Raw genomic sequence first — 25,954 nt, forward strand, 5'->3', positions numbered from 1 at the left:
AAATGTATATTTACAAAAAAAATAAAAAATGAAAAGCAGAAATGTCTTGAGTCAGTAAGTATCGCACGCCTTTGTTATGGCAAGCCCAAATAAATTCAGGAGCAAAAATGTGCTTAACAATTCACAAAATAAGTTGCAATAATAGTGCTTAACATGATTTTTGAGTGACTGCCTCATCTCTGTACCCCACACATACAATAACTATCTGTCCCTCAGACGAGCAGTAAATTTCAAACAGATTCAACCACAAAGGCCAGTGAGGTATTCCAATGCTTCGCTTAGAATCAAAACTACAATGCAGTTCAAGAAATAGAGTTAAGATAATAATTACTACATAAACTACTGTGATTTTTTTTTTTTAAGTAACAAGAAACTTACAACAATAACGAGGCTATATACAGGAGATACAGGTAACAAGTCGATGTGCAGCGGTACAGGTTAGTAGAGGTAATTTGTAAGTGACAATGCATAGATAATAAATAGCGAGTATCAGCAGTGTAAAAACAAAGGGGGTGGGGGGGGTCAATGTACAGTTGAAGTCAGAAGTTTACATACACCTTAGCCAAATACATTCAAACTCAGTTTTTCATAATTCCTGACAATTAATGCTAGTAAAAATTCCCTGTCTTAGGATCACCACTTTATTTTAAGAACGTGAAATGCCAGAATAATAGTAGAGAGAATTATTTATTTCAGCATTTATTTATTTCATCACATTCCCAGTGGGTCAGAAGTTTACATACACTCATTTAGTATTTGGTAGCATTGCCTTTAAATTGTTTTACTTGGGTCAAATGTTTCAGGTAGCCTTTCACAAGCTTCTGGCCCATTCCTCCTGACAGAGCTGGTGTAACTGAGTCAACTTAATGTTGTAGTTGTGCATGGCCACACAGGCGTGAGGGAACAGGAATTACAGGAGGGGACAAAGCACGCATCCCTGAGGGACCCCAGTGTTGAGGATCAGCGTAGCAGATGTGTTGTTGCCTACCCTTACCACCTGGGGGCGACCCATCAGGAAGTCCAATCTCCAGTTGCAGAGGGATGTGTCTAGTCCCAGGGTCCTTAGCTTAGTGATGAGCTTTGTGGGCACTACGGTGTTGAATGCTGAGCTGTAGTCAATGAACAGCATTCTCATATAGGTGTTCCTTTCGTCCAGGTGGGAAAGGGCAGTGTGGAGTGCGATTGAGATTGTGTCATCTGTGAATCTGTTGGCGCGGTATGCGAATTGGAGTGGGTCTAGGGTTTCCAAAATTATGGTGTTAATATGAGCCATGATCAGCCTTTCAAAGCACTTCGTGGCTACCAACGTGAGTGCTACGGGGTGGTAATCGTTTAGGCATGTCACCTTCACTTTCTTGGGCACAGGGACTATGGTGGTATGTTTGAAACTTGTAGGTATTACAGACTCAGTCATGAAGAGGTTGAAAATGTCAGTGAAGACACTTGTCAGTTGGTCCGCACATGCTTTGAGTACACGTCTCAGTAATCCGTCTGGCCCTGCGGCTTTGTGAATGTTGACATAAGATATTATCTTTTTTAATGTCCCGTTGGTAGGAAAGTCTTAATTGTAGATCGTCCAGTTTGTTTTCCATGATTGCACGTTGGCCAATAATACGGAGGGAAGTGGTGGTTTACCTACTCATCAGCCAATTCTTACAAGGCACCCCGCCCTCCTCCTTTTTCTCAGTCTTTTCTTCACACTGATGATGGGGATTTGGGCCTTGTCTTGACAAAACAGTATATCCTTCTTGTCAAACTCATTAAAGAAAAATTATTTGTCCAGTTCGAGGTGAGTAATCGCTGGTGGCAGCAACATTATGTACATATTGAGATACAAACAATGCGAAAAAACAAACAAAATAGCAGTCGGTTAGGTACCCATAAAACGGCTGCAATCCACTCCGGGGCCATTATTCAAAGAGAACCTATTGGTAGATGGGTAACAATTAAAAAAGCAGACATTAAATATCCCTTTGAGCATGGTGAAGTTGTTAATTACACTTTGGGTGTATTGATTCACCATCCAGTCACTACAAAGATACAGGTGTCCATCCTAACTCAGTTGCCGGAGAGGAAGGAAACTGCTCAGGGACTGCACCCTGAGGCCAATAGTGAAGTTTAATGGCTGAGAAAACTGAGGATGGATCAACAATATTGTAGTTACTCCATAATACTGACCTGTTTGCAACAAGGCACTAACGTAATACTGCAAAAAATGTGGCAAAGTAATTCACTTCTTGTCCTGAATACTAAGTGTTATTCTTGGGGCAAATCTAATACAACACATTACTGAGTACCACTCTCCATATTTTCAAGCATCGTGGTGGCTACATCATGTTATGGCTATCCTTGTAATCATTAAGAACTTGGGAGGTTTTCAGGATAAAAAAAGAAACGTAATGGAGCTAAGCACAGGCAAAATCATAGAGGAAAACCTGGTCCAGTCTGCTTTCCACCAGACTCTGGGAGATGAATTCTCCTTTCAGCAGGACAATAACCTAAAACACAAGGCCAAATCGACACTGGACTTGCTTACCAAGAAGACAATGAATGTTCCTGGGTGGCAAAGTTCCAGTTTTGACTTAAATCTACTTGAAAAATTATGGCAAGACCTCCAAATGGTTGTCTAGCAATACGCATATGAATAAACAGAGTAAATAACCTAAATAACGTTAGGTGCCATTTGATGCTCATATTTCAGTCTTCAAAGGGGATGGTGTTGAGGAATAAAAACAAGCATGGAGGGTTTACATTTCAAACAGGCTCCCATGAAGTTGCTGGCCCCACATCAGCCGGAGACCAGAGGAGTGCCTTTTTGATGTGACTCAATGGAGAGGTTTGGCTGGCTAAACGCTGTTCCTTCTTATCATTGTTCCCTGGAGGCCTTGAAGGGCTTTGGAGATAAACACTGTTTAGCAGTTAAAAGGGCCACAGAGGAAAGGGCTTATCAGATATGTTTTCAATGGGCCGTAAGCTGCAATATTAGCCTGGGCCCAAGATAAGGGAAGGGGCTAAGGTTGGGCCCAGCCATGGAGCTTGCTCCTTAGGCTAGATCACTGACCAGGCTCCTGCACCAACAGCCCCTCTGGATCTCAGCTGGTGTTGTCCACTCCCCCTCCCCACAATGAGAGATTAGAGCTCAGAGAGAGGGAGGGAGGGAAAGAGAGGGGGCCTTGGCTATAGATATTCACCCTTTCCCTTCTCTCTTTCTGGGGTAGGAGTCAGAGTTAGGACAATGGCCAAAAAGACGGTTCCCAACCGGCCTCTGAATGGGAACACTGTTGGTGGTAGCACTTCATTCAAAGCCGGGCCTGGGCACATTGTCTTCCCCGATCGGCAGAGGAGAATGGAGTTCACTGGTGGCTGCCAAAAGGTTAGCAGCCCCTGTGAAAGGAGCAGCACATTATTCACTGCCCCTAACAGATCCCAGAGCCTTTTGTATGCCTCCCCCCGCCCCAGCCAGCTTCTTTCACTCTCTCTGGCTGTCCGGATCTGCGCCCGAGTGTTTCCCCAAAGTGAGTGGTTGAGGCGCGATGCCCCCCCCCTCACCCCCTGCATGAGATGCCAGCCTAGCCGGAACATAGGCCTACACCTCCCACCCATCCCACAACCCATCCCCCTAGGTTACCCCTCCCACCTCCCGGAAAAAGGAAAAAATACCCTGCCATTGTCACCTTTTAATGATATGTCCCAGGAATTACCAGCAAAGGATACCTTCTGAGCACAAGGGGATTTAAAAGAGGGGAGCGTGGAAACTGCCACTCACCAGCCCAGCGCTATTCAACCTCCAGCAGAAAATGTGACATTTAGCCGTATTTATGAGATGACTTTAAAAAAAAATCAACTTCAAGAGCATGACCAAAGCTGAGAAAATACGGTCAAAACCCTCAACGTAAGCAACAAGAAAGGTCCTTTTGAAACTTCATTACACCGATAAATCCAGGGAAATTATGGCTTCATAAAAATGGCAAAAGCTGTCATATTCCTCAAACACCCCCACTTCCCTGTCCATTAAACGCAGAGCATTCTTTCATCAAATGAAAGAATCAAGGAGAGGGTAAATATGAGCTTTGAAATGCATAAAACACAGCTCGTAATTCACAAGGTGTCAAAACCCTTCATAATATATGCCGGCCATATGTACGCAGTGATTCAAAGTGGAAGGAGGTGAAAGACGCTGTGCATTCAGATTTGATTTCATAGGTGGGGGGTCACATAATGCAGGGCTGCTACATAGCTTCTACTCAGTGTTAGCATGACCAGGTAGTGAGCAGGGGCTGCTTTAACACACTCCATCATCCGGCTCCACCGTAAATGGAGACCACATAAATCACATTAGCATGTTAGCTGGAACGGCTCCCCTGTTTGCTTAGTGGGGTCTTGGGTGAAGGATTCTCTGCCCGGCAGAGAGGCGAGTGTGTTGCTCAGGGTCGAGTGGAAAAGAAGAACGGAGAGGATGGTGAGAGGAGAGATGGTGAGATTGGTAAAGGAGAGAGGAAGAGGGTGCTGAGAGGGTGGTTGGAGATAATGGTGAGATGAGCGATGAGCGAATGGGTGAGAGGAGAGTGCCAGTCACCTGTCTAAAACAAAGCCAAGGGCCTTCTGTCTCATCCCGGAGTAGACAGAGGGGCTCTTCTCCCGGGCCAGTATGTTGGAGGCATCGTGGAACAGGTGGATGTTGACCAGGTCAAAGGCACTGTGGGGGAGACCGAAAGACCAGGATATTTGAGTTTGAGACACCTGAATCACATGATTGACCCCGTGGCCTGTGGACCAGTGATATACATTTGGTTCTGTGAATGGAGCAGTTCGTTTAATTTGCCTGGTTGCCCTACAGGCTGAGTGACATGTCCACTTTACTCCTAGTGGTGCTAATGCTGCTAAGCATGTCTCATTGATCCACTATTGACTATATATCGATCTCTGTAAATGAGAGTGGATGTCTCACCTCAAGACGCTTCTCCTGCTGACAAACTTCTAAATATATAGGTAAAATGTCCCTCTCATCCGTGTCCCTCGCTCCCATCCCTGTCAATCTCCCCCTCGCTCTCTCATCCCCGTCCCTCTCTCGGTCTCTCCCTTCAGATCCCTGTCCCGCGTCATGCCTGTCTCTATTAGAGTGTTACCGTTTCAGCCCTTTTTGTTCTCATGTCATCCTTCTATTCGATTACAACCCCCTCCCTCCTCCATCCCTCCCTCTCAAAACGTTTGTATTCATCTCACACAGGTTCAATTGCATGTAATGTTTTCTGTCATCTGTCATATGCAACTGCTTGGCTAACGAGATTACGTCTAATCTAATCCCGGGATGGGGAGAGAAGTAAAGCCTCTCTCTCTCTCTAGGGAAGACTGACTCTACCTTGCCTCTCTATGAAGACTGGACCGGGACCTGCAAAGCCCCCTGGTATATAGCCTATGGATAGTGGGGTAAAGCCAAAGTGACAGGTACTCCGGGTGATACTGCTAGACTTCATGGGTAGTCACAGCTGGATGTGACCCTAAAATGCACCTCAATGAAAAGCTGAGAAATTCTGTTTGATCGTATGTGTAGTTTGAGGTGTAATGAGATGTCTTAGAAACTCACCAGTCAGCCAGAGCCCATCTCGTCCTGATGAAGCCTTTTCTGGACCACTTGCACTGTAACAGAGGGAGACATCATGCCGACTGAATGTGAGCATGGATCGCATGGAATTGGACCTTACTGCAGTGCACCCCAAATGGTTCTCAAGTTGATTACTAAAAAAAACGAATCCATTGTTTAAAAATTGCCTTTTTGCCTTTTTGCAGATTGTCATGTCTCATTTTCGATTAACTGAAATTGATACTTTTTTCAAAGTATCTCTCTTTTTTTTAAACAAGCAATGCAGAGCGGGCTACAATTTCAATTTCACCCCCTGAAAAAAATAGAACAAATGCTTTGGCTGAACTCAAATGTGCTGATTGATAAAATACCTGTATTTATGGGAAAGTTGTTTGAAAAGGGTATTTTGTTTTTAAATTATATTGAAAATTGGAAATGTAGAGTTGCCTTTCATGGAGTTGTATGGGAATTGCATGGGAAGGTCTGCTCAATCTAAGATTACAACCAATTGATTACAGCGGGAGGAGGTAGGGAACTGGTCTGTCTGCCCAATATCAAAGATCAAAACTGGCGGAGGAATAAAAATAGCATAAATAGGAAAGTGTACCAGTTTCATTTGAGGACCAGGATGTTGACAGTTGTACCATACAGATGACAAAATAGTTGGGAAGAGATTTTTGATGCACGGATTCCATGTTACAGGGTTAAGTTGATATATAAAACGACGCAAGATTCAAGACTTTGTGCTTTTCAGCTAAAATTATTATATAGAATTCTTGCCACCAACAAAATGTTGAATATTTGGGGCATAAAATCATCGAAGCTCTGCAGATTTTGCAGTGAGAATACAGAATCAAGACCATTTATTTTGGTATTGCCCTCAGGTAGATTGTTTCTGGTCTCAGATTCAGGAATGTCTGAAAATGCATAACACTTCTCTAAAATTGACCGTATAAATAGTATTGTTGGGAGATCTGGAGAGACCGGGTCAGTCAATAACTAATAACTAAAAGTATTTATCATCAACTTTCCCATCTGTGGATTCTATTCCATTAGATAGATTGAAATTGAATGTTAAACTTAAACATCGGCATAGCTCAAATCAAATCAAAGTTTATTTGTCACGTGCGCCAAATACAACCTTACAGTGAAATGCTGACTTAAAAGCTCTAACCAAGTGAAAAAAAGATATTAGGTGAAAAATAGGTAGGTACAGAAATAAAACAACAGTAAAAAGATAGGCTATATACAGTAGCGAGGCTATAAAAGTAGCGATGCTACATACAGACACAGGTTAGGCTGATTGAGGTAGTATGTACAGTGGGGCAAAAAAGTATTTAGTCAGCCACCAATTGTGCAAGTTCTCCCACTTAAAAAGATGAGAGAGGTCATTTTCATCATAGGTACACTTCAACTATGACAGACAAAATGAGAGAGGAAAAATCCAGAAAATCACATTGTAGGATTTTTATGAATTTATTTGCAAATGATGGTGGAAAATAAGTATTTGGTCAATAACAAAAGTTTCTCTCAATACTTTGTTATATACCCGTTGTTGGCAATGACAGAGGTCAAATGTTTTCTGTAAGTCTTCACAAGGTTTTCACACACTGTTGCTGGTATTTTGGCCCATTCCTCCATGCAGATCTCCTCTAGAGCAGTGATGTTTTGGGGTTGTTGCTGGGCAACACGGACTTTCAACTCCCTCCAAAGATTTTCTATGGGGTTGAGATCTGGAGACTGGCTAGGCCACTCCAGGACCTTGAAATGCTTCTTACGAAGCCACTCCTTCGTTGCCCGGGCGGTGTGTTTGGGATCACTGTCATGCTGAAAGACCCAGCCACGTTTCATCTTCAATGCCCTTGCTGATGGAAGGAGGTTTTCACTCAAAATCTCACGATACATGGCCCCATTCATTCTTTCCTTTACACGGATCAGTCGTCCTGGTCCCTTTGCAGAAAAACAGCCCCAAAGCATGATGTTTCCACCCCCATGCTTCACAGTAGGTATGGTGTTCTTTGGATGCAACTCAGCATTCTTTGTCCTTCAAACACGACGAGTTGAGTTTTTACCAAAAAGTTATATTTTGGTTTCATCTGACCATATGACATTCTCCCAATCTTCTTCTGGATCATCCAAATGCTCTCTAGCAAACTTCAGACGGGCCTGGACATGTACTGGCTTAAGCAGGGGGACACGTCTGGCACTGCAGGATTTGAGTCCCTGGCGGCGTAGTGTGTTACTGATGGTAGGCTTTGTTACTTTGGTCCCAGCTCTCTGCAGGTCATTCACGTGGTTCTGGGATTTTTGCTCACCGTTCTTGTGATAATTTTGACCCCACGGGGTGAGATCTTGCGTGGAGCCCCAGATCGAGTGAGATTATCAGTGGTCTTGTATGTCTTCCATTTCCTAATAATTGCTCCCACAGTTGATTTCTTCAAACCAAGCTGCTTACCTATTGCAGATTCAGTCTTCCCAGCCTTGTGCAGGTCTACAATTTTGTTTCTAGTGTCCTTTGACAGCTCTTTGGTCTTGGCCATAGTGGAGTTTGGAGTGTGACTGTTTGAGGTTGTGGACAGGTGTCTTTTATACTGATAACAAGTTCAAACAGGTGCCATTAATACAGGTAACGAGTGGAGGACAGAGGAGCCTCTTAAAGAAGAAGTTACAGGTCTGTGAGAGCCAGAAATCTTGCTTGTTTGTAGGTGACCAAATACTTATTTGTGTAATTTGCAAATAATTTGCAAATAAATTCATAAAAAATCCTACAATGTGATTTTCTGGATTTTTTTTTCTCATTTTGTCTGTCATAGTTGAAGTGTACCTATGATGAAAATTACAGGCCTCTCATATTTTTAAGTGGGAGAACTTGCACAATTGGTGTCTGACTATATACTTTTTTTGCCCCACTGTACATGTAGATATGGTTAAAGTGACTATGCATATATGATGAACAGAGAGTAGCAGTAGCGTAAAAGAGGGGTGGGCGGGTGGTGGGACACAATGCAGATAGCCCGGTTAGCCAATATGCGGGAGCACTGGTTGGTCGGCCCAATTGAGGTAGTATGTACATGAATGTATATTTAAAGTGACTATGCATATATGATAAACAGAGAGTAGCAGCAGCGTAAAAAGAAGGGTTGGGGGGGGCACACAATGCACATATTCTGGGTAGCTATTTGATTACCTGTTCAATAATCTTATGGCTTGGAGGTAAAAACTGTTGAGAAGCCTTTTTCTCCTAGACTTGGCACTCCAGTACCGCTTGCCATGCGGTAGTAGAGAGAACAGTCTATGACTGGGGTGGCTGGGGTCTTTGACAATTTTTAGGGCCTTCTTCTGACACCGCCTGGTGTAGAGGTCCTGGATGGCAGGCAGCTTAGCCCCAGTGATGTACTGGGCCGTACGCACTACGCTCTGTAGTGCCTTGCGGTCAGAGGCCGAGCAATTGCAAGACCAGGCAGTGATGCAACCAGTCAGGATGCTCACGATGTTGCAGTTGTAGAACCTTTTGATGATCTCAGGACCCATGCCAAATCTTTTTAGTTTCCTGAGGGGGAATAGGCTTGGTGTGATTGGACCATTCTAGTTTGTTGTTGATGTGGACACCAAGGAACTTGAAGCTCTCAACCTGCTCCACTACAGCCCCGTCGATGAGAATGAGGGCGTGCCCGGTCCTCCTATTCCTGTAGTCCACAATCATCTCCTTAGTCTTGGTTACGTTGAGGGATAGGTTGTTATTCTGGCACCACCCGGCCAGGTCTCTGACCTCCTCCCTATAGGCTGTCTCGTCATTGTCGGTGATCAGGCCTACCACTGTTGTGTCGTTTGCAAACTTAATGATGTCGTTGGAATCATGCCTGGCCATGCAGTCGTGAGTGAACAGGGAATACAGGGGGACACTCAGCACGTGTTGAGGAACAGCGTGGCAGATGTGTTGCTACTACTAAACCGTAACCCTCACCACCTGGGGGTGGCCCGTCAGGAAGTCCAGGATCTAGTTGCAGAGGGAGGCGTTTAGTCCCAGGATCCTTAGCTTAGTGATGAGCTTTGAGGGTACTATGGTGTTGAATGCTGAGCTGTAGTCAATTAATAGCATTCTCACATAAGTGTTCCTTTTGTCCAGGTGGGAAAGGGCAGTGTGGAGTGCAATAGAGATTGCATCGTATGTGGATCTGTTTGGGCGGTATGTAAATTGGAGTGGGTCTAGGGTTTCTGGGATAATGGTGTTGATGTGAGCATTTACCAGCCTTTCAAAGCACTTCATGGCTATGGACGTGAGTGCTACGGGTCTGTAGTCATTTAGGCAGGTTGCCTTTGTGTTCTTGGGCAGAGGGACTATGGTAATCTGCTTGAAACATGTTGTGGTATTACAATCCGTCTGGCCCTGCAGCCTTGTGTATGTTGACCTGTTTAAAGGTCTTAATTACGTCGGCTACGGAGAGCGTGATCACACAGTCGTCCAGAACAGCTGATGCTCTCATGCATGCCTCAGTGTTGCTTGCCTCGAAGTGAGCATTGAAGTGATTTAGCTCTTCTGGTAGGCTCGTGTCACTGGGCAGCTCGCGGCTGTGCTTCCCTTTGTAGTCTGTAAAAGTTTGCAAGCCCTGGCAGATAAGACGAGCATCGGAGCCGGTTTAGTACGATTCAATCTTGCCCTGTATTGACGCTTTGCCTGTTTGATGGTTCGTCGCAGGGCATAGCAGGATTTCTTGTAAGCTTCCGGGTTAGAGTCCCGCACCTTGAAAGCGACAGTTCTACCCTTTAGCTCAGTGCGAATGTTGCCTGTAATCCATGGCTTCTGGTTGAGGTATGTACATACAGTCACTGTAGGGACGACATCCTCAATGCACTTATTGATAAAGCCAGTGACTGATGTGGTGTACTCCTCAACGCCATCGGAAGAATCCCAGAACATGTTCCAGTCTGCAAGACAGTTCTGTAGTTTAGCAACTGCTTCATCTGACCACTTTTTTTATAGACGAGTCACTGGTGCTTCCTGCTTTAATTTTTGCTTGTAAGCAGGAATCAGGAGGATAGAGTTGTGGTCGGATATACCAAATGGAGGGAGAGCTTTGTACGCGTCTCTGTGTGTGGAGTTCAGGTGATCTAGAATTTTTTTCCCTCTAGTTGCACATTTAATATGTTGATGGAAATTTGGTAGAACTGATTTAAGTCGGCTGCGCCCCCTCTGGGTGAGTAGTTTCCTGTTTGCTTATTCCTTACACAGCTGTCTGAGTGCGGTCTTAGTGCCAGCATCTGTCTGTGGTGGTAAATAAACAGCCACGAAAAGTATAGCTGAAAACTCTCTAGGCAAGTAGTGTGGCCTGCAATTTTTCACAATATACTCTACTTCAGGTGAGCAAAATCTAGAGACTTCCTTAGATTTCGTGCACCAGCTGTTGTTTACAAATATGCACAGAGGGACAGCTCGGGGGGATCATGGAGGGCTGGTGGCTGATAGATCGCTGGTTCGGGTGCCCGTTTTTTGACCTTGTGGGAGATCTGTCGATGTGCCCTTGAGTAGGGCGTTGACACTGGTTGCTTCTGTGAGTCACTCTGGATGGGAGTCTGTTAGATGACTAACGTAATGTAGTTGTTGAGCGGCTTCACTGCTGGTATATTGTATGTTTTAAATATTCAATTAATTTAAAAACACAATCTCAAATGGCATACACAGTCATCCCATTCATATGAGTGCTATAACAATGCAAAGACAACCCTCTAAGAGTTTGTTTTGTTTCAGTATGATCCATTTCCCCTGTATTTACATTTGTCCAACCTGAGCCCAATGACACTGCATGACAACGGGAAAAAACAGTATCACCTCCAAAATGGTCTGAGGCCTGACCAATAGCCACCTGGTCAACCTCCTATAGCCTCACCCCATTAGTGCTACTGAGTGAATTACCCAGTCAGGAGTCCCAGCTCTCACACAGCACATGATTTACCATGAAGCTCATTATTAAATGAGAGACAAATTGATGCCGCAACCGTCCTAATTTTGAATGCATAAATAAATAAATAACCCAGGAGCTATCGAAGCGTCCTAATGGGGAGTTAACCATGGCGATGAATAAACTAATTATGGCTCAGGTCACATAATTACAAATTGACTAATTTTATTTAAAAACGTAGATGCAAATGTGTAGGCCTGAAAGCAATTTGATTGCGTCTCACATCCTTCAATCTGCATTAGTACAAGATGAACTGTATCAAATTGAATTACATTAGCATACTTGAATTAATCTATACCGCCTGGCAGAATGTATGGGCCCAATTATACCACACTGTCCGACATTATGACTTTGAGTGTGTGCGTATGTGAGTGAGTGAGATCGTGAGTGAGTGAGATTGTGAGTGAGATCGAGAGAAAATGAGTGAGATCGAGAGAGAATGAGTGAGTGAGATCGAGAGAGAATGAGTGAGTGAGATCGAGAGAGTGAGTGTGAGTGAGATCGTGAGTGAGTGAGAGTGTGAGTGAGATCGTGAGAGAGAGAGAGTGTATGAGTGAGATCGTGAGTGAGATCGGGAGAGAATGAGTGAGATCGTGAGTGAGATCAAGAGAGAATGAGTGAGTGAGTGAGACAGAGAGAGAATGAGTGAGAGAGAGAATGAGTGAGACAGAGAGAGAATGAGTGAGTGAGACAAAATGAGTGAGTGAGACAGAGAGAGAATGAGTGAGTCAGTGTGAGTCAGAGTGAGTGAGAGTGAGTCAGAGTGAGTCAGAGTGAGTGAGAGTGAGTCAGAGTGAGTCAGAGTGAGTGAGTGAGTCAGAGTGAGTGAGTGAGTGAGTCTGAGTCAGAGTGAGTGAGTGAGTGAGTCAGAGTGAGTGAGTGAGTGAGTCAGAGTGAGTGAGTGAGTGAGTCAGAGTGAGTGAGAGTGAGTGTGAGAGTGAGAGTGAGAGAAGAATGTGCTCCGGGTCAGCTGCGGTAGTCGGCCTGGTTTAAGGTAAAACCAAAATAGTTTTTCATGAACATAATGCACTCAATAAATATTTTGTGATCATTTAAAAAGACAATTAATAGAACGAATACCTTACATGATGTAGTCATTATAAATGAATCAGAAAGTACTTCAAAAAATTCAACAAAACACAGATGTTTCAAGGAAATTCATTCAATAACCACATTTACATTTAGGTGGTAAGTAGAAATTTGTTGGCATCATATCTCATTTCATCTTCATTTTACCGGACTTCCTGAGAGAGATTTATATATGTACTGCATATATATATATATATATATATATATATATATATATATATATATATATATATATATATATATATATATATATATATATATATATATATATATATATATATATATATATATATATATATATATATATGACGTGATATACAGTATGTAACAACATTGTAAGAACATGAATAAAGAGAGAAGGGAAATGAAGAAGAGGATGAAGAGGATGACGGGGAGGGGAGTGAGGAGGAGAGAAGAGGGTGCTGTCCAAACCTGCTCTCTTAACGCAGCGCAAAATATATGTCATCTAAATTTAATTTAAAGAGTCATTAACTACACATCACAACACAAAAATCCATCACGTCCCTGACGTACAACCTCAGATTGCCCCATTTCCTCCTCCTATGACTGATTGACCCTTGTCTTATCGTTTGGTTAATGTGACACGCACACATTCCCTTTCATTCATCAACACACAGAGCTGTCATTCACAAGGGGACTGGGAAATTCAGACTGGGAGTGACAACCAACTGTCATGCACCCAATCAAACGCGAGAGTGAAACGTCGACCTCACCTTAATGCCTACAGAATGTGTTACAGGGTCAGGGGGGAAAAAACCCTGGCCTGAGAGAATGTACATTTCCTATAGCTCTAGGCCAGGTTTTCCAAAACCCTGCTCTAGGTAGGACAGCTGAAAATCTGCCACTCAGGCTGGTACCACAGCCACAGTATCATCAGTGAGTGAGACAGACAGAGACAACATCTACACTTCATCTGACAGAGCAGCGTAGGCCCAGGTGATGTCCAGCCCCCCACAACACCGCATCGTCTGGGAGGGGTCAGGTCTGGCCTGGCCAGTGAGGGGTCACCATGGGGGCGGGTGGTGGAGTGAGGCAGTAAAAGGTTGTGAGGCTGAGGGTGACACAGGCTGACCTTCCGTGGCCAGTGATGGGTGCCCAGGCTGTGACAGTGATGAACGGCTATACAGAGTGGGTCAGCCATGACAGCCAGGCTCCCAGCCAATACAGATAAGGGACTGAGAGGGGAATAGTGGAGAGCGAGCTATGGGGCTGTAAAATGGATTCGCTATACGATGAAGAGACCCCATAAACTCCCCAGTTGTGTCCATCGGAGGTTCTCACTTCCACTTTCAAATGTCACGCGTGTCAGGGTGGTACAGGATTGCGGAACACCACTCCCACTCCCCCACCACAACACACTCCGTTTTTTGTTGTTGTTGACCTTTCTTTTATCTCGGCTAACAGACCATCCCCCTATAAATAACAGTGTGCGTTGGGGCAGACCCATAAGGGAGTACAGGACAGGGTTACACAGGTCCCCGTAACAGATACGCACTGTGAGAAATAAGTAACACACACAAACCCTGACGGATTTGGCCTCATGCAGAACCCCCCCCCCCCCCCCCCCCCCCTCCATGTATCTTTATTCCATCATCCTCATCAAATAAGAGAGGGGGGTCTGACTGGGGTGTGCTGCATAGGAACTGGACCAGACTGAGTGTGTGTGGGATGGGAGGGAAAGTGCTGCTGATTAAAATGTCCAAAATCCAGTGTTGTGTAGAGAGAGGTTTAAGGGAAGGACAAGCCAGTAGAGACAGTGGGGACTGAGGGGAGGACATACGGTACAGTACATACAGCGTCTGGGGAATGGGGCAGGTAGCCTATAGGACAGATCTAGCTGGACGGTCTCTGGACCATGGGTAGAGACCAATACCACTTTCCCATTTAAAGGGACGTTGACTTGCATTGAAAACTGGACATGTAATGGCTGACGCATAATCATGATATCAGAGTTTACAGCAGAGGGTACTTAAAGGGTGTGAGTGTAGTCCACAACCAATGCTTTTATGAGCAGACATGTGGTAGCAACCAAGAAGTACAAACTTGTATGGACAATGATCTATGGCCCGGTTAGTTTTCTTTCCACTTCCGTGCACAATCATTGGAAAGGGGAGATTGACGTCTCGGTCGTACACTTTATTTATATAAGCCAAGGAGAAATCTTTACGATGCAATGTTTTTTGGAAGCATGTATTACTGCACCAACAAATATATTGATAAATACTCGGGCGGGTCGAAAGGATTGACGGAACAACAAGAAATGACAGGTCACCAAATCCATCACATCGACCTTTCAAAAGAAATGTGCCCACTATTTTGACCAGTTCCTTCTTATTCCGCTTTTCAATTGACGTCCCTCCCTCCTTTCTCCTCCACTTCAAGCCATAACTCACAGTCTGTGGAGTATGAAGGCAGTGTGTTTTACATACATGGAGGGTTGTCATTTCAGCAGACTCAACCCAGGGGACTTGGGGTCACAGTAGGATCCTGTTCACCCCCATTGTGGACATGAGAGGTCTACATGAGACAGCAAGGGTGTGTGTGGCAGCGGTATGAGTAGGGGTCAAAACAAACACACAACATTAATACAGTTGAAGTCGGAAGTTGACATACACCTGCGCCAAATACATTTAAACTCAGTTTTTCACAATTCCTGACGTTGAATCCCAGTAAAAAATCCCTGCCTTGGGTCAGTTAGGATCACCACTTTATTTTAAGAACGTGAAGTAGCGAGAATTATTTATTTCAGCTTTTATTTCTTTCATCACATTCCCAGTGGGGTCACCTCACAATAAGTTGGGTGAATTTTGGCCCATTTTTCCTGACAGAGCTGGTGTAACTGAGTCAGGTTCGTAGGCCTCCTTGCTCACACACGTTTTCAGTTCTGCCCACACATTTTCTATGAGATTGAGGTCAGGGCTTTGTGATGGCCATTCAATACTTTACTTTGTTGTACATAAGCCATTTTGCCACAACTTTGGAAGTATGCTTGTCCATTTCGAAGACCCATTTGCGACCAAGCTTTAACTTCCTGGCTGATGACTTGAGATGTTGCTTCAATATACCCACATAATTTTCCTACCTCATGATGCCATCTATTTTGTAAAGTGCACCAGTCCCTCCTGCAGCAAAGCACCCCCACAACATGATGCACCCCCGTGCTTCAGGGTTGGGATGGTGTTCTTTGGCTTGCAAGCTTCCCCCTTTTTCCTTCAAACATAACAATGGTCATTATGGCCAAACAGTTATAATTTTGTTTCATCCGACCAGAGGACATTTCTCCAAAAAGTACAATCTTTGTCCCCGTGTGCAGTTCCAAACCTTAGTCTGGCTTTTTTTATGGCGGTTTTGGAGCACTGGCTTCTTCTTTGCTGAGTGGCCTTTCAGGTCATGTTGATATAAAACTCGTTTTACTCTGGATATACTTACTTTTGTACCTGTTTCCTCCAGCATCTTCGCAAGGTCCTTTGCTGTTGTTCTGCGATTGATTTGCACTTTTCGCACCAGAGTACATTCATCTCTAGGAGACAGAACGCCTCTCCGAGGTCTTGGCTGGTTTATTTTGATTTTCCCATGATGCCAAGCAAAGAGGCACTGAGTTCGAAGATAGGCCTTGAAATACATCCACAGGTACACCTCCAATTGACTCAAATTATGTCAATTAGCCTTTTAGAAGCTTCTAAAGCCATGACATAATTTTCTGTAATTTTCCAAGCTGTTTAAAGGCACAATCAAGTTAGTTTATGTAAACTTCTGACCCACTGGAATTGTGAAATAGTCAACAATAGTTGGAAAAATGACTTGTGTCATGCACAAAGCAAATGTCCTAACAAACTTGCCAAAACTATAGTTTGTTAACAAGACATTTGTGGAGGGGTTGAAAAACTAGCTTTAATGACTCCAACCTAAGTGTATGTAAACTTCCGACTTCAACTGTACACTAGCATACACCCACACACACAACCAACCCAAGGGCACTCAAATTTAAGAGATGCCAGGAAATGTAATTTTGTCTCTGTTACATTGCTAGTCTTTAACCAGCGCTGTCACTCAAACAGGGGCCGTACAGAACAACCCTTCCCACCATGATGTCACCAGGCCCGAGTGACAGTTAATTAACGGTGGACTGTAAAGCTAACGTGCAAGCGGAGAAAGAGAGGTGTCAGTCTCCGACAAGCTGGCTAAACTGTCCGCCGCTACATTCTACAGCTTCACCTCTCTATACGGGGTATCAAAACATTAGAAAATGACAGAAAATGATACCTTTACACAGTAGATTCTAATGAAAGACAACATGTATTAACCCATGCTCTCTGTAGCTCACATGGTCTTGGAGAGGTCTCTGCTAGTATATCATGTCTCAGGATGACTATCCAGTTTCCAACAACACTCTTGAGACCCAGAGCAGTACCCTGTAGAACCCAGTTGGACCCCCACCCATTGCGGTCCGTGGCGGTCCGTCTTGTCCCAGATCCCCTGTTAATAGAATTCCTTAAGGCTGCAGACGAATGGCAAATCCAGGCGGTTTCATCTACTAAAAGACAGCATAAATCACCATGGAGGAAGCGGGGACAAGGCAGGGGTTATCGCGCGCCTGACTTCCTCATGAGAGCTCTGCATTAAAGCATTAGTGAAATTAATTCATCTTTCATAAGAGGTTTGAGCAGTATCTGTGATCTATGATAACCAATTTCTCACTACGGAGCTGGGCGGGGGGGGAGGGGGGGGGGGGATACTCGGCCCTGATAGACTACACAAATCTGCTATTTTTAAATGTCTAACATTATCTGGAGTGCTGCTCTCGGGAGCATCATCCTGGATTCATAACCCAGCCGGGAAAGAGGCATAAATCAGGGAGCAAACTTTCTCAGGCATCTGCTTGCTTCTTTTCACACCCAGGTTTGTTTTGCGCTTGTCCTCGTAACGCGCCAAACACCCGTTTCTCGTAATCATTTTAAACGACTTCACGCCTCAATCGATGTAATTGGTTTTAGATCATCTTTGAAAATGGCAAACTGGGGAACTCCAAGGTGGGGGGGGGGACAGGGAGAGACAGGAGAGAGGGGAGACAGGAGAGAGAGGGGAGAGAAGAGAGAGGGGAGACAGGAGAGAGAGGGGAGAGAAGAGAGACAGAGAGAGAGAAAAAAAAAATGTGTACATGAGAGTGCGTGTGTGAAAGAGATGGAAATTGGGAGACTGCGTCTGTGAAAGGATGTATCCATCTCCTTTGCATATATTTGAGGAGGTGGCCGGCGGAGCGCGGTTGACAGATGAGCGAGGAGCATGGGGCTGACACGCGGGCACTCATGCTCTTTATTACAATATCAGCACAGCGCGACGTTCCCTTATGATGTGGACCCAGCAGAGGAGCCCGCAGAACGAACAGACATACAACGCACACAGGCTGCATCTACGAAGCCCAGCAAGCCACCGAATTAAAGCTTTTGCAAGAGTGCCATCTCAATCTTCCACTGTTCCAACTGATCCTTGTATTCATTTGCTTTTTGAGGGAAAGTAAAGTAAAGAAAGAAAAAAAGATGCAGAAACCAAAATAACCTTGTGTTTTCACTTCATACCGTATCTTTTGTGAAAATGCAAAAACAGTAAAGGGAAATACTCCATTGATGAAGAGGAAACACTGCCAGAAATGTGTAATAGTACCAATAGTTCTGTTTTTCTGTGGTTTATTTGGTAAAAACATATGCCTACTTTTGAAAATATTATGCAACATAAACCATTTCGATATAAAAAAGAAATGTCAAAAACAAAGTGCCGCAAAAGTGTTGCAAGTCAAATCAAATAAAAACCAATATAACCAAAACTTTTTCAGCACTTGCAATACCTACTGTATTATGGGGACTAAATGCAAGCATCCAAAATGTATTAACGCCGGGTGTACACTACAAAACTTTTAAAAATCCTAACATTGCTGAGGCTCACATTAAACGACAGTCTTTTCATGCCGTTCTTTGTCTTGACAACCTAGTGGTGCGCACCCTAAACGATCTGGCACAGTCACACACTACAAAATTCCTCACTTGTTCTTGAGGATTCGCCATACCACCATGCTGTCTCGGGGAAAAAAAAAACAATGATGTGATGATGTCATTAGATTGTAAAAGCCTCGATCGCGTCGTTGCATCTTGGTACACCAGAGGAACGTTCATTTCCAATGGAACGCTGCTTTTGCCCTGCAGCTTGCCTTGCAGTTGCAATGCATATGTTGGGTCTATAGAATGTACGCGTCAAACTGTATGCATAGAGGGGTTGACAGATATGGTAGCAGAAGGCGATTGTTGAACTTTTGTTGCACACACATCCAGATGATGTCGCGTACCATTTTGCGTAATGACGCTATCGGTGTGATGGAGGCGTTAAACGTAGCTAGAACGAGCTGTGGCTCAAAGCAAGCCTCGTAAAAGTTTGCAGCCAGACATTCACGCTTGCCATACACCGTTGAAATTTCTAGCCAACGTTTTGAATTAAATAACATTTCTTGTGAACTGCAACACTGTACCAATTTAACACTTAGGCTTTGGTTAAAGGCAAATTCAAATGCATACTAGTTGTTATCGCTCCTGCTTGAGTGTCTACACAATCTGAGTGATGTGAAACAACGTCCTCATCTCACTGGCTTGTTCTCCGGCGAGCTCTCATTGGCTATTGCTGATCACAATTCTCAAGACATGCTCACACGACAAGAGCTATGCAGATTTTGTGCCAATAAAATCAAACGTGTTTGAAAATATTGGGACGTCTGGGGCTGCTCAAAGATAAGATCGGTAGCCCTCAGATTGCGTCTCTGACACGCTTACATTAAACGAGCGTCGGTGACGGCCGGCAATGATATAGGGATTTTGTCTCAGATGTCAGAAACTTGTCTGGGACAGCTGAATCGGGGCTAAAATCATGTAGATCAGCTGTCTTTTATCAAGATAGTGGTGTCATAATATCACATTGCTGTGTCGTGTTCATTAATGACACTACTCTGTCAATCAAAGTCCCAGAGCTTCAGAAAGCAGTAGAGGCTGAGAGATAGTCCCTCTCAGTCACTACAGCAACAGTGGAAGGATACGCACCTCAGGGAAGTAGTCCTGAGGAAACTTCTCCTTCTCCAACATGGATGTGCTCTCTAGAGTGTCTGAGTAGATCTCTTTCCCAACCACCTTCTTGAATTTCTTGGCTGTGGGGAAAAACACAGACAGAAAGCCAGAGGCCGTATTAATACAACACTAGCTCGTCTTAAGAGCACGATTCAAACCTACTAACGTCACAAAACAGTGTTGTGGAGATTCTAGATGTCGTCATGCACGCATAAAAGCAAGGGCTTCATCAGCCTACTACTCCACCTGCTGGTTGTTCGTGGAAGTATAAGGGAACTCCTAGGTGAAGCAACAGATTCTCCACGCCGACCCAGTAGAAATTCAGGTTGTGTGTTGTACTTACAAGTAGGCCTTAAATGATCTAAGGTGAACCAAACAGCGTGACACCGTGTCCCACACTCATGGGATCAGTGTCAGAGAGCTTGACATGCCAAACCATTTTGACCTCTCGGATCATTTTTAGCCTTTTGAACACTCCTAAATTGGTAGAACTAAAGGGTGAGCATGTTTTCCTCAGCGGGTAAAAGGCTGAAAATATCTTTGAGGTAAAAACAGTTCAAGATCTCTGAACCTGAATCCTAGGAGTATGTCACGGCGTCACTATTCGGTTCACCTCAACATTGGATCATCTAAGGCATCCATGTTGTATTTCATTTATTTTTTATTTAACTAGGCAAGTCAGTTAAGAACAAATTATTTTTTCTACACCGACCAAACCCGGACGACGCTGGGCCAATTGTGCGCCGCCCTATGGGACTCCCAATCGCAGCCGGTTGTGATACAGCCTGGATGTATCATGTAACCACAACACATAACCTGAACTGGGGTCAGAGCCTGAAAACGTCTCCCGCATTCACCTGACGTCTGGACCCGTTTCCATAAAGCGTCACAGAGTAGCAGTGCCGATCTAGGATCAGTTTGGACTTTTGGATTATTCTGAAATGGACAGGAGGGAGCTGATCAGCAATCCTACTCTGAGACACTTAATGAATACGGGTCAATGGAAAATGTGGCATTGTTCTTTACCAAAGAAGCAGGTGTAATAATTGACGTCTTCCACATAGTTCAAGTATTTATTCAGTCCAGTAGCATCTTGTAAAGCGTAAATGAGGAGGAGCGTGCTGTTATCCAGGGGGTTTGACGGGTGAGGGTGTGTGTGTGTCTGTGTCTGTATGCTTGTGAGTGAGTGTGCATCCATGTCTGAATGCTGCATGCGTGTGTGTGTGTCCTCCCCCTCGCCCTATCCTTCACTGGTGGTGAGAGGATGGTGTAAATGGTGACTCTGGTGTAATGGGAACAACTTTGCGGCTCCACATCTATATCCCCTCTTTAATTAGCCTGGCCGCCGGGCCCCTGGCCCTCTGACACCCCGGGCTGATGAGAGGGCTGTAACTGTCCAATAACCTCCGTACACAATTACCTTGGAGCCCGAAAACCCATGAATTAAATCCTCATATTAATAAGCATTACCATTCTATCTATCGCTTCTGAACATTATCCTCCCCCTGCCAATCTCAACCTCACTGGTTTTGATGGAAGCGGTGATGGAAGCAGTGGAATGTAGGGTGTTATATGGAGGAGGGTATGTGAGAGGGCAGGGTTAGAGATTTCATTGGGGGGGGGGGGAGACTCACCTTTGAAATCAAACTGGTGGATGTTTTTCAAGGACTCGTGAAGAAAGTAGCAACTTCCTAGTGCCTGGAAGATAGAGAACGCATGAGATTTAGGAGAATTGTTAACAAACCATTTAGTCAGAGATTCTTGGAAATAACCTGGGACTAACTAACCACAAAATATTACTAAGCAATAGAAGCAAAGATTGGTTCCAAGTAGTCCAAGCACCATTGATTTGTAGAGTTTTGCTGTGTAGAGGGCAACAGATCACACACACTAATCATTCCAGGCAACAGATCACACCACTGTTCAGTTTATGTACAGTATTTTCCCACAGCAGATATTGAATTAAAGCGGTCAATCGAATATACAGTGCATTCGAGTTCTCAGACCCTATATTTGGTACAAGGCTTCCTGAAGAATAAATAATTCCAGCTTTTCAAAGGACAAATTCAGATGGACTTTGGAACAGCCAAAGATCTACTTCAATAGGATTAAAATCTTAATTTCTGAAAGAACAATCACAAAGTTTCCCCAGTCTGTAGACAACCCAAACAAACTGTGGGGGAAAAAAATAATGCAGGGGATTTGATGCGGTTCACAGTCCACTACACGCTTTCTCTGTGCTTTTTACATCTAGGCAATAGAGGAAAAGCCTGCTCTCAATCCGCTGGGGCTTGGAGATAGCGAGCCCTCAGCCCTTGCTTGAGGATAATTCTGTCATTGGTCCTGCTGCACGCAACCCTCCTCTCTCCTCCTACACTGCAGCATGTAGAGAATAGAGAGACAAAAAAGGAGGAAATAGATATTAGGGAGAGAAGAAAAAAAATACACTGGATGACAACACGAAAGTGAGCCCAGTTCAGAATTGTGCAAGTCGTGGAATGGTTAGTGGCCGGACAAGGAAGGGCATATGAGCTTGAGAGAGAGAGAGAGAGCACGGCAGAGAGAGAGAGAGAGAGAGCACGGCAGAGAGCGAGAGAGAGAGAGAGAGCACGAGAGAGAGAGAGAGAGAGCACGAGAGAGAGAGAGCACGAGAGAGAGAGAGAGAGAGAGAGAGAGAGAGAGAGAGAGAGAGAGAGAGAGAGAGAGAACGGCAGAGAGAGAGAGAGCACGGCAGAGAGAGAGAGAGAGAGAGAGAGAGAGAGAGAGAGAGAGAGAGAGAGAGAGAGAGAGAGAGAGAGAGAGAGAGAGAGAGATAGAGAGGGAAACAGAATGAGAGAGAGAGACGTAAGTCTCCTTAGAGGGGAGGAGACATACGGCAGAGGGAGAAAAGGACAGAGGGAGAGAGAGAGAGAGGATTTAGTCTGATTTTGTGCCGTTTTCCTTTTAGGGGCGGAGCAGACACCCTCTCTGGCAGGGGGAGAGTTTGGGGGCTCGGCAGCCAGAACCTGCATTATTTATGAGCGCCGGCACATCTTGAGATTAAACATTTGCCGATTTGTCAAAAGCACAAACATGAGGTCCTGCCCATCTCCTTGACATAGAAGTTCATCCAACGGAAAACACTGTCGCACATTTAATTGATGAGAACAGCGGCTGGTGACCCAAACCCACTGCCATGCACCGCTCTTTCATTCCATCTTCCTCCCTCCTTTTTCTGAAGGAGGACAAAAAAGCGAGGGATGGATTGAAAGCAGTAGGACTCGAGGTCAACTTTCCCCTCAGCAGGAGGACGGCTTCCAGGAAGGGCCCCCTTTTTATTTCCCATAGCTTTTCTTTATGTTCTTTTTCACCTCAAACTGCCACGGACAGAGTGAGAGAAAGAGAGGGGGACATTAGGGGGGTGAGGGAGGGAAACTGTGCTAGATGTCAAAATGACACCACTGTTGTTGTTGTTTTTGTTGCTGCAGTCTGGATATTTGGAATGAATCCAGAATAAATAGTAATTAAGCTAAAATATGAGTCGAAATATGAATTTCAATCACCATTAAAACATTTCTAAACCACCTGACTTTATGTTCAATTCCTCAAACATCATAACATTCTGTTGGTTGAGCCTATAGTCAACAAAGAATCCAAATGGAATCGAAAAAGGCCCGGGTTTGCTTGTTTAGTGCACAGGTAGGCCTAAGCCACAGCATCACCCTCCCATCAATCTACACATAATACCCCATAATGACAAAACAAAAACAGGTTTAGATATTTTTGCAAATGTATTAAAAATATCGAATTAGAAATATCATTTACAGAAATATTCAGACCGTTTACTCAGTACTTTGGTGAAGCACCTTTGGCAGCGAATACAACCTTGATACTTCTTGGGTATGACACTAAATGCTTGGCACACCTGTATTTGGGGAATTTCTCCCATTCTTCTCTGCAGATCCTCTCAAGCTCTGTCAGGTTGGATGGGGAGCGTTGCTGCACAGCTATTTTCAGGTCTCTCCAGAGATGTTAGATCGGGCTCAAGTCCGGGCTCTGGTGCCTTTTGGCAAACTCCAAGCGGGCTGTCATCTGCATTTTACTGAAGAGTGGCTTCCTCCTGGCCAATCTACCTGATTGGTGGAGTGCTCCAGAGATGGTTGTCCTTCTAGAAGGTTCTCCCCTCTCTACTCTGGAGCTCTGTCAGAGTGACCATCGGGTTCTTGGTCACCTCCCTGACCAAGGCCTTTGTCCCCTGATTGCTCAGTTTGTAGAGCGGTCAGCTCTAGGAAGAGTCTTGGTGGTTCCAAACATCTTCCATTTAAGAATGGAGGCCACTGTGTTCTTGGGGACCTTCATTGCTGCGGAAATGTTTTGTTACCCTTCCCCAGATCTGTGCATCAACACAATCCTGTTTTGGAGCTCATTGGACAACACCTTCGATCTCATGGCTTGGTTTTTGCTCTGACATGCACTGCAAACTGTGAAACCTTATATAGACAGGTGTGTGTCTTTCCAAATCATGTCCAATCAATTGAATTTACTACAGATAGACTTAAAAAAAAAAAAAAAAAACATTTAAAGGATGATCAATGGAAACAGGATGCACCTGAGCTCCACTTCAAGTCTCATAGCAAAAGGTCTGAATACTTATGTAAATAAGGTATTTCTGTTTTTGATACATTTGCAAACATTTCTGAAAACCTGCTTCCGCTTCATCATTATGTGCTACTGTGTGTAGATTGAGGGAAAAATGTATTTAGTCCATTTTAGAATAAGGCTGTAACGTAACAAAATGTGGAAAGAGTCAAGGAGTCTGAATTATTTCCGAATGCACTGCATGTGCAATCACGAGAAATCTACTAAACCTCTAGCATAATAGATATTTATTTGGCATGGGGGTTCAAAATGGACCGGCTGGTGTTATTCTTGCTCCCTCCTCATGAAGAACCGATTATATTAGCGGGCTGCAATTAATCCATTTGTCTCCGAACATGACAGGCTCAAAATATGAATTAGAGCCTGACTGCGCGGACAGGATATGCTTATCTTTTACCAGTGGCTTTACAATGGCCTGTGTCATGCATATATTTGTCCCGTACCACTATATTGACTCGCTGCCAGATTCCCTTGAAATAATTAAAAGTATATTTTACATATTTATAAAGCCCACTGTCACAACGGCTACTTAATTTTCCATTAGTAAAATGCACTCTATTAAGTGCAACAGGCAAGGGCCAAGAGGAGCTAGGGGAAATGAGTAATGACCATAATTGTAGACAGAAAGACAATAACCCGAGCCATAAAACCCAGGTTTTATTGCCCACGCTGGTATCTCTTATCGGGAGTTGTAATCGGCCACACCGCTCAGACGAGATAACCACTCTAACACAATGGAAGCTGTATCGGTGTGTGTGTGTGTGTGTTACAGACAGAGAGGGAGAGATAGAGTGAGACAGAGAGAGAGAGAGCACACAGGCAGTTGACATTTCCAATAACCCTAGTAGATAGGGGCTGGCCTAGTGGAAAATAGAGAGTTGAGAGGTCCAGAAGCCTGCATAGTCTGTTCCACTGAGTGCTTTATCGATACTGTGCTTCAGGAATTAGTTATAGTAGAGGAATATAAGTACGGAATCATGACCTCTAATGGATTTTCTGCATTTAATATGAAAAATGAGCCATAAAGCAAACATAAAAGTAATCATTTTTCTCCATTCCGCCCTGAGGGAGCACGGTCTGTCCCAAGAGTAGCCTCAGTCCCGTGTCACAGTGCACTTCTGGGGGCAAATACCATACTGTCCTCAAGCCACCGGCGGTGCAATGCACCGAATTCCCTGAGGAGCATTTTGAGACAAAGTGACAGGGAGACAGAGTGACACACACAACCATCGGAGGAGCCCTTTATCAAGTAAGATGAATAAGGCAAGTTCCAAACAGGGACAGAATGGATAGTACGCACTACTGTCAGAAGTGACAGTTCAAATGGGACTTGTGTTATCTATGGTAATGGATGGCTGTAGTGCACCTGTTCTGGGAGCGAAGGATAGCGCATCTCTATAGGTTTTCTATAACATTTTATTTCCCCATCTAAAATGTGTGCCCTGCCGGTTCCAGGCAGGCCAAATGAAATGTGGAGATGGGCCGTTCAACTTTACCAACAGCAGTTCTCTCGGTGTCCTTGCAAAGTCCCCTCGTCTGTCAAGTGACACGTGAACACACACACA

At 44.3% G+C, this 25,954-nt stretch overlaps 1 protein-coding gene across 4 annotated transcripts in view; it reads right to left on the reverse strand.

Moving 5' to 3' along the window:
* Positions 1 to 25,954, reverse strand: part of LOC110526894 (inositol polyphosphate-5-phosphatase A) — a 263,180-nt gene that overhangs the window by 95,198 nt on the left and 142,028 nt on the right. For all 4 annotated transcript variants that reach the window (XM_036982718.1, XM_036982713.1, XM_036982729.1 and 1 more), the window contains exons 5-8: positions 21,386 to 21,449; positions 19,728 to 19,831; positions 5,585 to 5,637; positions 4,577 to 4,696 (exon numbers count right to left, since the gene is read on the reverse strand). In XM_036982718.1, coding sequence (XP_036838613.1) covers positions 4,577 to 4,696; positions 5,585 to 5,637; positions 19,728 to 19,831; positions 21,386 to 21,449 — 341 coding nt within the window. The remainder of the gene's footprint in view (positions 1 to 4,576; positions 4,697 to 5,584; positions 5,638 to 19,727; positions 19,832 to 21,385; positions 21,450 to 25,954) is intronic.

This window comes from Oncorhynchus mykiss, chromosome 1, assembly GCF_013265735.2.
Source record: "Oncorhynchus mykiss isolate Arlee chromosome 1, USDA_OmykA_1.1, whole genome shotgun sequence".
NCBI classification, from domain to species: domain Eukaryota; kingdom Metazoa; phylum Chordata; class Actinopteri; order Salmoniformes; family Salmonidae; genus Oncorhynchus; species Oncorhynchus mykiss.